Source organism: Xyrauchen texanus, chromosome 47, assembly GCF_025860055.1.
Source record: "Xyrauchen texanus isolate HMW12.3.18 chromosome 47, RBS_HiC_50CHRs, whole genome shotgun sequence".
Lineage (NCBI taxonomy): Eukaryota > Metazoa > Chordata > Actinopteri > Cypriniformes > Catostomidae > Xyrauchen > Xyrauchen texanus.
In genome coordinates this window covers 2921778-2938889 of record NC_068322.1, presented here as the reverse complement: position 1 = coordinate 2938889, position 17112 = coordinate 2921778, and the positions used below count along the sequence as shown (strand labels likewise).

General features: G+C 38.4%; 1 protein-coding gene across 2 annotated transcripts in view; it reads left to right on the top strand.

The window, feature by feature from the left end:
* Positions 1–16617, top strand: part of LOC127639288 (metabotropic glutamate receptor 8-like) — a 187934-nt gene extending 171317 nt beyond the window's left edge. The window contains exons 10-11 of one of the 2 annotated variants that reach the window (XM_052121222.1): positions 13070–13316; positions 15937–16617. In XM_052121222.1, the coding sequence (XP_051977182.1) occupies positions 13070–13316; positions 15937–15986 (297 nt within the window). In that variant the 3' untranslated portion in view covers positions 15987–16617. Of the gene's footprint in view, positions 1–13069; positions 13317–15933 lie in introns of both variants that reach the window. The other variant, XM_052121221.1, reaches the window with a different exon arrangement.
* The last annotated feature ends 495 nt before the right edge of the window (positions 16618–17112 follow it).

Below are 17112 nucleotides of genomic sequence, written 5' to 3'. Positions count from 1 at the left end.
GATAGGATAGGTGTGGGTGAGAATAAGATCAATATTGAAAATCTACACTTTAACTTTCACTTCCACATTCATCCTCCTACTGGTTGGGGCTGGATAATGGTTGATATTGATTGTAAAAAAGGACTTAATTATTGATCTGATTTTCACCCACATCTATCCTATCGCTTCAGAAGACATCAGTTAAACCACTGGAGTCATATGGATTACTTTTATGCTGCCTTTATATCCTTTTTGGAACTTCTGAGTTCTGGTCACCATTCACTTGCATTGTATGGACCTACAGAGCTGAGATATTCTTCAAAAAAATTCTTCTGCAGAAGAAAGAACGTCATACACATCTGGGGTGGCATGAGGGTGAGTAAATGATGAGACAATTTAAATTTTTGGGTGTACTGTCCCTTTAAAAGGCTTACATTTGCATGATTGTTGTTCAATCTGTATGCTTTAATTTTACATGCAAACATAATGGAACTCGCACATTAGCAGTAAGCAAATTAAAATACACGATGCAACATGACGGAAGACATAAATAAAAGGTTAAATCCAAATAAGCTGGCAGCAACAGTGTGATATTTACATTCAAATGCCGAGGTCTTACCATTATTATGAATACAGCAAAAGTGTGTAAAAAGGCACTACTGTCAAAAACATCAGAACATAACCGAGGTTTTACAGAATCTCCCAAAACAAGGTCAAAACAGCCACTTTGTATTGGAAAATATTACATTAATGTTTCCTTGTGCGCCACACAGTAACCGCATAACACAACGAGGCACATTGATTTTGCACTTGATGTCAGGTAGCCAAATAAATCTGATTATCGAACAGGAAAGATGACACTGAACATTTTCACAGCAGGATGTTAGCTTGACAAGATTTCAGGCCTATACGGGCCTATTCCCACAACCACAATGTAACATTTGGAAAACATTTTAAAAACACGCATATGTTAGCCTGGGGAGTGTGTTGCATTAGCAAATGCGCAGCTAATCCGGTTCGATTAATTGTCGTGAACTATGTGCGAAATGTGTGATCGGGGGAACAGATGGACGCTGGCTTCACTTCCATCACTCTGATAATGTACTTGATCAGAAATGTCAGCTGCTAATCACTACTGTGAGCCTGTAACCCTAGTGAGTTGATGCTAATGCTGTCTACAAAGGCGGCTATCTTCCAAAGCAGCATCGTAACTGAAATAACCAAATACTCAACCAACTGTAAAACCAGACAATTTGTGAAATGACCAGATTGGGAGACCGGCTAAGACCAGCTAACTGGTTTAAGCTGCTTTTAACTATCTGCAGTGCAGGGACATAATATAAATGTAAACAGGGACAATTTTGATTTAATGTAAGATTTATTTGTATTTATTTTTTTGGGTGAAAAATTCACCAAGATTTAAAGTGCTTTTTTCACTCTGATTTATGCAAATGATACTCTGTAATGAACATTTACTCGACATCATGTCACACGTTTCCCCTCAAATGAACTTGATTTAATTAAAGGCTGCTTATTTAGCCTGGAATGGAGTAAATGCTCAACACAACTTCAGACTGGCGTCGTTCAGGCCTGGTGACATTATAACTCCAATTAAACTGTGCAATAGAACTGTTTTCTTCGTAATATATTCCAGAGTTCGCAGGAAACCTCAGACACTTGTTTATAGTGACCAGATGCTGTGAAGCTGCTTTAGTGAGATTTGTTTTATGCTGATGTTAAAATGTGCATCCACTACAGCTGTTGAGGAAACATTCTCAGCTGTTTCCGACAGTTTTCTGAAATAACAGCCATTTTTTTGTGGTGTATATTTTTGAGTACCGTAATTTCCGGACTATTGAGCGCACCTGAATATAAGCCGCACCCACTGATTTTTAAAAAAAAATATGATTTTGAACATAAATAAGCCGCACCTGTCTATAAGCCGCAGGTGCCTACCGGTACATTGAAACAAATGAACTTTACACAGGCTTTAACGAAACACGGCTTGTAACAAAAATAAATAGGCTTTAACGAAACACGGTGTGGCAGCGGGGGCGTGGTCAAGCGCCCGTCCGGGAGAGAAAAGCGGTAAGGGCGCTTACACCTGAGCTAAATTATGTCTAACACCGGTGTCTAATTTCAGTAAGCATGGGGAGAGCGGCATAAAAAGGCAGCAGCCACAGAGCTGAGAGAGTGACACACGTCAGTCTAGTGTTGGCGCATAGAAGAATTGAGAAACTTTATAAAATTGATTGTAAACATTGCTGTGGCCATTAAAAGCCTTACCTGGAACGTCAAGTGCCCTGCTGAAAACTGTCACACTGGTGCCCGTGTGACAGTTTTCCCAAGAAGGACACGTGAAGCAGGGCACTTGAAATTAGACACCGGTGTTAGACATAATTTAGCACAGCTTTTCTCTCCCGGACGGGCGCTTGACCACGCCCCCGCTGCCACACACGGCTTGTAATAAAACATTTGCAGTAAACAGTAGCCTACCAAGAAAGTCATTGGTCACATCTTCCTCCTTGTGCACTGAAACCACTTAAGTCATCTCCTTCGGTGTCGGAGTTGAATAGCCTCAGAATAGCCTCAGCTTTAGTTTAGAGTCAATTCCTCACGCTGCTGTTTCCAACGTCTTATCATCGACTCATTAAGACCAAGCTCCCGTGCAGCAGCTCTATTTCCTTTTCAAACAGCCAGATCAATCGCCTTCAACTTGAAAGCAGCATGATATGCATTTCTCCATGTCTTTGCCATGGTGAGGGTGACAAAATTACTACCGTAATCAGAATGATGGGAAGTTTGAGCGCGCTCGATTTAATCTAAACAGTAAACAAAAAAAGTTGTTTTGACCTTAACCCGTTCGGCAATTTCATTGGTCTAATGAAAGCTTCATGCCGCCAAAAAACTGAGCACGTCACAGAATGTTTATTTTTTTTTTTTAATAAAATTTGAAAGCGGGAAAAATCCATATATTAGCCGCGTCATTGTATAAGCCGCGAGGTTCAAAGCGTGGGAAAAAAGTTGCGGCTTATAGTCCGGAAATTACGGTATATGCATGTTAATGTGTATATGTGATGTGCAGAGCAAATGGACCTGTGTCTAAACCCTTATAGCTGGTGCAATAGATTACAAAAAGCTTGCTTGGTTTATGCAGACTGTTGAATGACACAAACTTTCAGGGAAATAGATATTGTGATCGTTTTGGGTTGTAAATAGTTGTGATCTGCTCTTCTGTCGTTTTAAACATTTTCTACCTAACCAACACACCTGCCCGGGATTTTACATAGCAACCGGCCCAAAAGTTGTTGAGCGAGGGGGAATTGGCCGGGATTTTACATAGCAACCGGCCCAAAAGTTGTTGAGCGAGGTGGGATCCGCCCGGGATTTTACATAGCAACCGGCCCAAAAGTTGATGAGCTGGGGGGATCGGCCCGGGATTTTACATAGCAACCGGCCCAAAAGTTGTTGAGCCAGGGGAAATCGGCCCAGGATTTTACATAGCAACCGGCCCAAAAGTTGTTGAGCGAGGGGGGATCGGCCCGGGATATTACATAGCAACTGGCCCAAAAGTTGTTGAGCGAGGGGGGATCGGCCCAGGATTTTACATAGCAACCGGCCCAAAAGTTGTTGAGCGAGGGGGGATCGGCCCGGGATTTTACATAGCAACCGGCCCAAAAGTTGTTGTGTGAGGAGGGATCGGCCCAGGATTTTACATAGCAACCGGCCCAAAAGTTGTTGTGTGAGGGGGGATCGCCCGGGATTTTACAGAGCAACCGGCCCAAAAGTTGATGAACTAGGGGGGATCGGCCCGGGATTTTACATAGCAACCAGCCCAAAAGTTGTTGTGTGAGGGGATCGCCGATTTTACAGAGCAACCGCCCAAAAGTTGATGAACTAGGGGATCGCCCGGATTTTACATAGCAACCAGCCCAAAAGTTGTTGAGCGGGAGGTCGGGATTTACATAGCAACCGAAGTTGTTGGCGGGGATTCCTGATTTACATAGCAACCAGCCCAAAAGTTTATGAGCTAGGGGGGATCGGCCCGGGATTTTACATAGCAACTGGCCCAAAAGTTGTTGAGCGAGGGGGGATCGGCCCAGAATTTTACATAGCAACCGGCCCAAAAGTGTTCACTGTCCTTTTCTGCATATCGCGGTGCTGTTTTGTGGTCTGTTCCACATAACGTGGCAGGTCATTTTCGTGGCCGTCCCACTGGCCCGCTCTGTTCTCCCAATGGCCACTCCGCCCCTGATCGGCCCCAAAGTGTGTCAGCCCACCGGGAAAATACCCGGTATGCCAGATTGCAGATTATTGAGGACATCTCTTTGATGCAATAGTTTTATACTAAAACAATCAAATTTGGTTCAATAATTTTTTGTCCAGATCTGTTAAATTATTCCAAAATATATATATATATATAAAAAAATGCAATTCACACAAAACAATTACTTGAATGCACCTCCTTAATGATGAACATATTTCCATTTTCTGAGTTGAAAGTGATTTTAATGTTTTCTCAAGGGCTTAAATTCAACACTCAAAAGTGTCGCAGTGGTGTAATCACATATCTTTGCCTAATTGCCCGTTGTGGATGCCGCATTGTGTGAATGAAGATCTTTTTAACAACTATGTATACATACTACATATACCGCACATGCACGGCTAATCCAGTTACAAGGATACATTATTAGAGGTAAAAATGACTTTTCTCAGTGGTTTCCAAGTCTTCACTGAATTATGTGATGCATTAATACAGATTTGATGCTGCAGGGTTTTGACTGAGAGGCAGATCTGTAATTAAAGATATACGAAGCGAAGACCCCTTTAGACCCTCAAGAGTGTGCCATTAAAAAAAATATATCAAAACATTTGATATTTTTATGAAAAGGCACATTGTAACCGTGAAAAGATTTCTTGATATTCTTGATTCAAAAATGCCTGATATTTTTTGAAAACTTTTCTGAAATGAACGATAAATTGTGTACACTTAATTAAGGTTCAAGGGAAGTATTCGCATTATTTAATTGATTTAAAAAGCATTGTGTTTTATCTATTTATGAATGTATTTATTTATTGTAGAAACGGCTGTAGGCCTATTTATACAGTAGATTAAACACTTTAATCGTGATTAATCTAATAATTGTTCATAGTTAACTGCGATTAATCTCCGGTTTTAAAATGTGACTCTTATACTTATTTCCTGTCATAATGCATTTATTTGTTCTTTGGAAAGAACAACACAATAGAACAAAACAATACAGTGTGCAATGCTTTATTAACATTTTACAAACTCCACAGTATAAAGACCAATTCGCTCCAAATAGCTCCAATTCGAGTAACATTAAAGTTTTCCAAAGTCTAAGTGGATATGTCACACACACACACACACACTCACACACTCTCTCACACACACACACACACACACACTGACACTCACACACACAAACACACTCATACACACACATATACACACACACACACACACAAACAAACTCACACACACACACACACACACACTGACACTCACACACACAAACACAAACTCACACACTCACACACACACACACACACTGACACTTACACACATACAAACACACTTATACACACACTCACACACATATACACACACATATACAAACTCACACACTCACACACACACATACACACACTCACACACACACACTGACACTCACACACATTCTCACACACTCACACACTCACATACACACACATACAGACACACACACACATACAAACACACACAGACTCACACACACACAAACACACACATACACACAGACACACACACACAGAGACACACACAGACACACAGACACACAGGGTTGCGATCTCTGGCCCAGAAAATAACATGTGCTCTCTCCTGAGAAAAAGACCAAACAAAACCTGTTCAAAAGTGTTTCGTGAGCAGCAGGAGAGACACAGAGGATCATTAAAAGTCCAGAGTGATAGTTTGGTGACTGTTGCTGTCCAAGGTCTCTTCAAAACTAATTAAGAGTGGCACAGGAGCGTTGAGAAACTTAATGAAAGCAATGGGGGAATTGGCAGGCAAAGGCACGGATGACACTGTACGGGTCATTTTTGGGATTTTAAGGCATTATAGGTGCACCCCCGATGCTTCTATAGTTCCTCACAGGAAAGTCTTTTCTCTTTTTATGTACTAGTCGTGTGCGAAAATATGCAAGTGAAAGGACACCTGCTGGTTTATTGCATACATGCTAGTTTTACCATTTCACATGTATCTTGGCTCCTGCCGCTTTAATGAATGTGTGTAAATTACACTTTTAAACTGTAGCCCTTTATGCCACAATCATCGGTGTAACTTCAGACCTTGAGTTCCTCAGGAGGTTCTTGGCACTGGTGTCTCAGTAACAGGCATGTGATTAAGTGCTCAGTGTGAAAACATTCATATACATCTAGCACTATTTATGTGTCTGCACATGTGATTTTTAGTCATTGCTTTGGATTATAAATGGCTCTGATTCTAGGATAATTGTTACAAGCTACGAAAATGTGTAAAAAATATCACATTTTATTGTACTAATTTTGGCAATGTAACATCTTATATATGTAAAATGTACAATTTTATCATTACGCTTGCATTAATTTATTTTAAAAGAACAATATTAGCTTGCAATATTAGATAACTTGTAAGAAAGCATAAAATACGTACTAATATTTATTATTTAAAAAATTTTTTTATTGAAATAAATAACACTACACTAAAATATATGAAGTTTTCCGAATTTTGGACACATTAAACAATTGTCAAAAATAAGCAATTGTTTATAGCTAATAGCTGCGTTTGCTACTTTTTTGCAGAATTTTATTTCCATTACAATTTGAGATTTTTTCATTGATTTGTCATTTCTATATGCTGTTTTATTTCATTATAAAATAGGGGCCTGGGTAACTAGTCGCAAGTTCGAATCCAGGGTGTGCTGAGTGACTCCAGCCAGGTCTCCTAAGCAACCAGTTGCTAGGGAGGGTAGAGTCACATGGGGTAACCTCCTCGTGGTCGCTATAATGTGGTTCTCGCTCTCGGTGGGGCGTGTGGTGAGTTGTACGTGGATGCCGCAGAATATACCGTGAGCCTCCACATGCACTATGTCTCCGTGGTAACGCGCTCAACAAGCCATGTGATAAGATGCGCGGATTGATGGTCTCAGATGCGGAGGCAACTGAGATTCGTTCTGTGCCACCCAAATTGAGGTGAGTCACTACGCCACCACGAGGACTGGCATTCCAAATTGGGGAGAAAAGGGGGGGAAATTCCCCCCACACCCATTATTTTTTATAAAATACAATTGTATTAACTTTTGTGGTTATTAAATGATTTTTAAATATTATTTTACTGTAATTTATATATTATTTGAAATATTATTTTTTTTAATGTCATTATATTACATTAAATATTATTTTACTTTAATTTATATATAATTTGAAATATTATTATTTTATGTCATTAAATATTATTTATTACATTAAATATTATGTTACTGTAATTTATATATTATTTGAAATATGATTATTTTTTAATGTCATTATATTACATTAAATATTATTTTACTGTAATTTACATATTATTTGAAATATTATTTTTTTAATGTCATTATATTACATTAAATATTATTTTACTGTAATTTATATATTATTTGAAATATATCTATTTTTTAATGTCATTATATTACATTAAATATTATTTTACTGTAATTTATATATTATTTGAAATATATCTATTTTTTAATGTCATTATATTACATTAAATATTATTTTACTTTAATTTATATATAATTTGAAATATTATTATTTTTATGTCATTAAATATTATTTATTACATTTAATATTATTTTACTGTAATTTATATATTATTTGAAATATATCTATTTTTTAATGTCATTATATTACATTAAATATTATTTTAAAGATGATTGATGTATTAGGAAACACCACAGACTTTGAATCTTTAAACAATATTGTATTGTGCTGTATGTATGTAATGCAGTATTTATAAACAATCAGTATTATTATATATATATGTGTGTGTGTGTGTGTGTGTGTGTGTGTGTGTGTGTGTGTGTGTGTGTGTGTGTGTTATTTCGCACATCTAAGAGATGATTACATTTTTAAACACAGTTTATTTGATCTCTTCACTAAAGGATTTATTATACATAACTCTATTAGTTAGCTTTATTGATATATTATTTATTATATCTTTCTAAATATTTATTTATACTATATATTATACAAATGTAAACATGGTTTGCAACATGTATCGTAACAATGTCCCAAATGTAATTATATGATGTGTGTGATTTACATCTATGAGTTACGTCAGTTAATCGTGATATGCACACACACGTGACCGGACATCAGTTGAATTTTATATTAACGTGCCAAGTTGCTATAAACCATTTAAACAATCTTATTTTTCCATTATGTCATTGTTTTCATCAACTCTTGATTGATGAAGCGTTACCTCTAAACGGTTGTAAAATCACAGTAATGTGTAGCCTTTCACGGCTTGTTGCGTCATTGAACAACATCTGCAAACCATGTGGACCTGGAATTTATCTGGTTTTCTCTCACCTTTAAGCAATGCCTAGTACAAACCTTATACTCTTGTTTAAAGTCTTATAGCCATCCGCTACAATGGCTCTGTGTTTCTAATGCTCGGTCCAGTCCCTCCAGAGGGTTTATAGGGGTATTAAGTTCTAACAGTATAAGCCACTGATTTGTGACGGATTCTGCCGGAGCGTCTGGTCCCACTGTCACGTGATCTCACAGATCGATGGGTTATATTCCAGCCGCATGAAAGATGATGGCAAATATCATCAGAGTTGTCATGTGTTCTATATGCTCCCTTGAAACAGGAGTCCATGCTTGAGTTGCGTGGATGTTGTTGGGCGGCTGTGGCTCTGGTGGTAGAGCGGGTTCGATTCCCGACCCACATGACTCCACATGCCGAAGTGTCCTTGGGCAAGACACTGAACCCCAAGTTGGTCCCAATGGCAGGCTAGCGTCTTGCATGGCAGCTCTACCGCCATTGGTGTGTGAGTGTGTGTGAATGAGTTACAGTGTAAAGCGCTTTGAATGCCGTTAAGGTTAAAAAGGCGCTATATAAGTGCAGACCATTTACCATGTTGTGAGTACTCAGAGCAGTGTTTCCTATATGTTATATTTAATGGGCTAGTTGTTTGCCCTGGGTGATTGCTTAGATCTACAAGCAAATTAATGCTGAATTAGATATAGCTTTCCATGGACAATCCCCAATCTGTGTCTGACTGTTGTTGGATCAATACCTGAGAAGCTGGTCTCCTGTTTACTAGGCAATTTCCTAACTTTAGGAAGGCAAAATATCAATGGACTTAGTTTAGCTTAGACTGGATTGCCTTCCACTTTGGGCACTTTCATGTCCTAGGGGTAGATTTTTATTAAATAAAGAGATTTAAACTTTTTTTTAAACTTTTTTTTTCTCTTTGATATATGAGGGTATCATTTAGACAGACTCTCTTTTATTAGGCCTTTATATTTGGTAGTTTTCAAATGGGATTTATGTATAGATTGTATTGCTTTTGCATTGTCCCAGACCCAGGCTTTCAATAGTAGCTTCAGAGCACCTATTATGGTTTTTCAAATATTACCTTTCATGTAGTGTGTTATATCGCTGTTTGTGAATGTAAAAAAAAAGTCTGCAATGTTTCAAAAATCAAAGTGAACGACAAATGGAGTAATTGACTCCCAAAAGAAAGAACCGATTCTGAACACCTGAAACGAGTCATTAGTAATTCCAGACCTACTTCCTGTACTAACCGATGGTCTTCATTGGCTGCTCGCGAACAGCTTTGACCCGCCCTCAAACACTACACTAAGCGGTAGACCAATCACAACAGACTGGGACATCTGACCAATCAGAGCAGAGTATGCTCTCTGAAAGGAGGAGCTTAGAATGAATCCTTTAGAACGGATCCTTGAACGAGTCGCTTTTGACACTAGGAAAAAAAAGGTAACGCTGCAATTTAAATTATGAACAACTTAAAGTGTTTTTTGACCTTGGATGCATGTAAATCGATTTAAAACAAAATTAGGCACGTTTGAAAACCATATTAGGTGCTCTCTAAACCATGGAAATCCATTTAAAATGCAAAGTGTTACATGGATAAAACATTGATAGTGTAAATAAAGAGTGAAATAAACAAACCATTTCAATATGCATTGTGTGAAAATGATTTCTGATGGTTGTGGCATCATTTCCACCTCCAAAAAACAAAGTTTGCCCCAAACAAAGTTTTGTCAAATGTTAGTGTACTTGTTTACCAAGTGGACAAAAGTGCCAGTTAAGGGCATGCTTGGGATGACATATGAGACAAATGATGTTTGAAGAAAACAAAGAAAAACCAAAGGAAATATCTATATTTTTATTGGGCGTTATTTCCAGTCAAGCTGTAGTTTAGGCAATTTACCCGAAAAGCGTGAACATATTATTTAATTGTGTGTATTTAGGATGCATAAAATGTTAGCAATGAAACTAGCCTCAACAAAACAAAATAGTCTGACATTATTTTTATTAAAAAAAAAAAGTAAAAAGTTAAAAAAAATGTCATTTCCATCAGCATTGTGGTGGGAATTATCATGACTTTCAGAAAAAAATACAAATAAATAATAATTAAATAAAAAAATTATGTGCGTATTAATATGCGTCACAAACTCGGAAAAACAATTGTTGATTCTCGAGCGCAGACGACAGGAAATAGTCACGGAAAGTTTAAGGTGGCAATTTCCAGTAAAGCCTACAAGTGTTATTTTGTCAAGATCTGTTTTTGGATTCATTAAAATGACTGAGAAGCTTGGCTTGCACAATGTGTGCCCCTGTTCCTCCATCATGCCCACTGCGGATGTCGCTCAGCGTTGATTCCCATGGGTATCACACTGCCTTAGTATGCCAGCGGATGTCGGCCTGCTCGTCTGGTCCAATTTTGTTACAGTTCAGAGAGCAGCGGGTGACTGGATCTGTCCAAACTCACCACGTCACATTCTCTGACTGATGCTGTTCATTATGGGCATGATTGCTTTTCTAATTTAGCACTTTTCACTCACATCTCTTTGAGCGTTTGGCTCAGGCGTGTCTCTCCATCTGCTGCTCGCCATTCACTGTGTTTTTACCCCCCTGCTGAAGAAAAAGATACACATGAGTGCTTATCTTTGGAGAGTTCATCCTGTTCATGTGTGTATTTGTAACTGGTTCTGTTCAACCCGCTCCGAGTGGGATTCGAACCGGGGTCTCCAGTATGGGAGGCGGGCGCGAGCGCTAATGAGAAGGCTAACATGCTACATACCGCACAGCTATCACGTACCAGCTGACTCCCGTTAGATATTCACAGTACTGAATATTTTGTGTGTTCTCATGTCTGTTAATCGAGTAAGAGCTTTCACTTTGAAATTCTTATTAAGGAAAGCATGACTGTGTCCATATCCGCCGCTAATTATCCTTCCAGCATCACAGAAGCTTTGAAGATGTACGTTTGCCCGCATGTGTGTCTGTGATTTTCTGTGGAACCTTAGCTATTATGAGTATTTATGACTTATGACCAGAGTCAGAAATTAAACATTTGATATTTCATTATATTATATTCTAGATTTATCAAGCTGTGGATTTAGTGCTTCTGCATGGTGTTAAAGTCACTTAAAGGTGGCTACTCTTCTTCAGAATGCAGCACAACGAATATGGGGACAATGCAGGTGTTTCGAGATGCCTTTTTAACTTTACTCGGTGTCTAAAAATGCGGTGATGTTACATGAGATGCTGAGAGAAAAAAGTGAGAATCATCCAGTGCAACTGTCAAAGACGCTCGTGTCAGTCAGTATCACTGATCTAGAATAGAAAAACAGCGTCAACGCGCACAAAAGCATGTTCGAACAGCCCCTAACTCGCCCTATACTTGAAAACTGACCCAAACCCGGGTCAGTCGCAACTCTTCGAGCTCGTGTCAGGTGGAAGACCTCTATTGCACGTGTAGAATAACCGAATAGTGATTTTGATATTCAAATAGTAGCGCATCGAACGGTTAACCGTATGTCGACTTTCTGTGCTCATCCCTAGCACGTACAATGGAAGTGAATGGCGCCAATCCTTATACGATAAAATACTCACTGTTTCAAAAGTAAAGCCACAAGACATAAACAATATGTGATTTTAATGTGATAAAATCGCTTACCCACCATTATATCCAATTTTACAACTTGGTTGCCATGACGATGTAATGTCAACAAACCCTAATGGCACTTTTCCTCTGCACGTTACTGTTCGACTCGCCTCTAATCTACTCGCTTTACTTTTCTGAGCTTGCATTTCCACTTAAGATTATTGACGCCTCAACGTGGGTGGGATTATAGGCTGCTCGTCATAGTTGCGCCGCCTCTACTGTCGAGGCATCATCTTAAACACGACACTAAACAATAAACAATAACACGACCGCTAGCTGTTAGCTACTAGCTCATTGTGCTGCATAAAGCAGTTGTTGGATGGTGATTTTACACAAGTGTAACAGTTAAGTTGACCTGGTTGTTTTAGAAGCTTTCCAGTAGCTAGTCGACTAAATAAAGTGAAGCTTTCAAGCAGAGTATAGAGTTAACGTAACAAAACGTACCATCCTCCATCGTGGATCAACGTCCATTCTGCATAACGCGGCCGCTCATTTTTGCTTATCGGGGCCCATTTGGCACGTTTCGCAGCCAACCCACGGGCCCGCTCGGTTATCCCACTGGCAAGTCCGCCCCTGATCGGCCCCAAAGTGCGTCGGCCCACCGGGAAAATGCCCGGTATGCCAGATTGCCAGTCCAGCCCTGTGTATATGCATAGCGTATTTTATGATTTGAATTTTTGGCATTGTGATTATTTGATGAAAATTAAGTACTTTTGCCGCAAATTCTCATAACTGTTCTCATTACTTACTTGAGATTTCATATTCTGTAAAAAATAAAAATAAACCTTTAGGGATGTAACTACATACAGATATTTTCTTTGAGACATTCTGACTTTCTCTTTCTCTCTGATGTGTGTTGTGTACAGATGTATATTCAGACCACCACCCTCACCATCTCTCTCAGCCTCAGCGCATCTGTATCTCTCGGGATGCTCTACATGCCCAAAGTTTACATCATCATCTTCCACCCGGAGCAGAACGTGCCCAAACGCAAGCGCAGCTTCAAAGCGATCGTCACTGCCACCACGATGTCAGGCAAACTGGTGCAGAAAGGAAGTGAACGGCCCAACGGGGAAGTGAAGACTGAGCTGTGTGAAAGTATGGAGACCAACAGTGAGTATCACCACAACTGAAATACCCATAGAGAGCGCAAAAGCAGGGTCCTCTGTAAACCCATTCAAAATCTTCCTAGGGTCATTTATTTTTTAATAATGTAAAAACCTCTCAAGTCAGACCTACAGGAGGTTATTAAGCGATGACATATCCTTGTGTAGTAAGTGTGTAAGTGTGACTTCCACTTCAACTGAAACATTTAAGCATTTAAAACAATTCCTAGTGAAGAACTACACTACCCACAATCCTGAACTGATATCCACCAATCAGTGCCATGGCGAGGCGATTGTGTCAAGAGAGCGCAACAGTGCCCGCCCACTCTTTCGGTATTATTCCCATTCATTTAATTACATCCTTCATAAAAGGTTGTTGATTATAATATAGAAACAATATGTTTTAAGTTTATTGCAAAATACATAGTAATATAATTATTATAATATAAGTCGTTTAAAGGGATAGTGCACCCAAAAATGATAGTCTCTCATCATTTACTCACTCTCAAGCTATCCCAGATGTGACAAAACACAAATTAATATTTTTGGAAGAATATTTCAGCTCTGTAGGTCCATACAATGCAAGTGAATGGCTGCCAATATCTTGAAGCTCCAAAAAGCACATAAAGTCATCATAAAAGTAACCCATCTGCCCTGCTATGGTATGCTCAGTCATGAGGGTAAATGCCCCCTGCCTCTCACATGATGTAAGCGTGTTCACGCGAGAACTGACATGTGAATTACAGAAAATAAGGAAGCAGCTGACTTGGTTCTGTTATTGGTTTGGCTTTTATATATATATTAGGGCTGTCAATTTAACACATTAATTCAGTGCGAAAACAACGCTTTAAAAAAATTAATGCCATTAATCGCCCCCGGACCGTAATAAGGAAGATTCCTTCCTGAGAAATTCAAGCTTGCAGTACCACCTGTTTACTCTAGAGGGCAGTAAGTGAAACTTCAGCTGTGTGAGCAACACACAGTTTATACAGTGAAGAAAACTCATTACGTTCTTGCGTTCAAAACACTTGAAGGAGCGCAAATCCGAACTAAGAGATCTCAAGATGTGTTTAAAGATTGAGTATTAAACTATATTTAATTTGACACAGTGACCTAAAAATGTATGTTTATGACGCAACGCACCCGAGAAATATATATATTAGGGCTGTCAATCGCTAATTTTTTTTTCTATCAAATTAATTACCTGGTGTCCCGATTAATTAATCGCATATACAAATATTTGCTGAGACAGCCCCTCATATAACAATAACTCCATATATAATGGTGAAATAATGATACATAGTTATCTTTAAATATTTAAAAATTATATATATATATATATATATATATATATATATATTACTATTTATTATTTTGTGTTCTGTATATATATATATATATATATATATATATATATATATATATATATATATATATATATATAAATAAAAAATATTCAGATAATTAAAATGCATTACATTCTTGTGGCAGAAGAGTTCATCATTGATAAGAAAATATAAAAGCAGCTTTAGAATACAATGTATTGTTTACTACCATATTATTGATCATAAGTCAATCATTGGCACACAGTTCACAACAATCCATTACACAAGTGAATTTGTCAATCAGTTGCAGATTTATTATGAGGGCTTGTTTAAGTACCGTCAATGTACACCTGCGTCAGTCATGCTTGTGTAGTGTCTCGGGTGTGTTGCATCATAAACATCAAATGTTTAGGTAGCTGTGTCAAGTTAAATATAGTTTAATACTCAATATTTAAACACATCTTGAGATCCCTTAGTTCGCATTTGCGCTCCTTCAAGTGTTTTGAACGCATGTCTGTGTTGTTCTGCCTACTGACGTGTTTTCTTCACTGTATAAACTGTGTGTTGCTCACACAGCTGAAGTTTCACTTACTGCCCTCTGGAGTAAACAGGTGGTACTGCAAGCTTGAATTTCTCAGAAATCTTCCTTATTACGGACCAGGGCAGTGCGAATAATTGCGTTAATTTTTTAATGCGTTATTTTTTGTCAAATGTATCGCACTGAATTAACGTGTTAAATCGACAGCACTAATATATATATATATTTAAAGATAACTATGTATAATTATTTCATCATTATATATTGAGTTATTGTTATATGAGGGGCTGTCTCAGCAAATATTTGTATATGCGATTAATCGCGATTAATTAATTGGGACATCATGTAATTAATTTGATTAAATATATATATATATATATATATATATATATATATATATATATACATTTAGTCTCCAACCTTGTAAGACTTTTCATAAAAAATTGTTTTTTAGGTACGTTGTTTTTGTTTTTTTTAATATTGCTTTAACTGTTGGAATTAATTTTTTTAATCCATTTGAAGTTTTTATTTAAAAAAAATAATTATTTAATAAGATTTGCGTATGTAAGATGGTGTTATAGATAGCACACAAAAATATCCTGGAACAACACCAATAAAATGCTCAGAAAGACTTTTACTGACCATAAAATGATGGAGGAAACAGTCTAAAAAAGGCTTGCCTAAAATTTCTGACATACGAAGGTAATGCACACGCATTCACGTGAGAATAAACTCGATTCTCTAATGTGTTTCCCCTCCAGCAGCTTCCTCCACCAAGACCACATACGTCAGCTACAGCAATCACGCCATCTGAAGAAGGCCACTCTCTCTGGGTGGAGCCAGGGGCGGGGCCTTGTCTAAACCAGGATGGCTGTCATGTGACATGCTGACAGGCAAATGGACCGCCCATGGGCATCCGCATGAGACTTTTTGTATCGTTCCGCATCAAACTAAAACCTGCAGCATCCTGGAAGACCAAAAAAAAGAAAACGGACTAACAGGACTGACCAGTGAGGCTGCTGTCAAAGAGCTAATCCTGCCATGAACAAACACAAACATGCACATACACTCAGAAAATGCGACGGAATAGTCGCAGGCTTGCGGTCATGTGAAACAAAATACATACTTTCACAAAAAATGGTGTAATTGTAAAGCCGATGGAAACTCATTCACGGTAAACATTGGAAATGTGGATGTTCTAAGTGAAAATATATGAAAACTACCAAACTATGTTTGCTGTTATTCTTCTTGTATTTTTGTGGTCGTGCTGATTTTTTCATTTTTGTCCCACTTTGTCGGAAACCTGCATTCTGAGATGTGTCTTGTATTGGCTGACTGAACTGTACCACGGAGTTGTGAAGCTGTAAAATGCCATGGTTGAAGCATGCTAGTTTTATACCAAAACAAAAGAAGAAGATTTATTTATAATAAAGGAATGTTTTGCAAATGTGTAGCGTTGTTAGATGTGTGTTTGACATGTTCTTTCAAACACTACCGCAATTCACCCACCTTATAACCTAATATATGCGTTGATGTTCTGTCTATTTGACAGAGCTTGAAGAAGTTGCAACGATGCCCAATGTAGCATCACCGTCAATGCGCATCGATCGATAGATATTTCCTTTACAGAAGCAGCGTGAACAGGCACTGATCTCTGACCGCATATAGCCAGGAGTCAGGTGGATTAAACAGCATAATGTGATGTTCTAGGTGAAACGACCTTTGAAATCGAGTCCTGACTGACAGCGTTGCTCCCATGGCACGACCACCTCCCGTTCCTGCAGTCAGATAAGGAGGAGTTGTGGAATGAAATAGCAGGTGTTGAGTGAATCTTATGCCGCATTGCTCGAGGCTGTCGGTTTGCCCTCGCGGTGTGGACCCGAGCCCCGGACAGCTTCTAAAAGAGGTTGTTACACTAATCCTGGCCATCTCCACCAGGC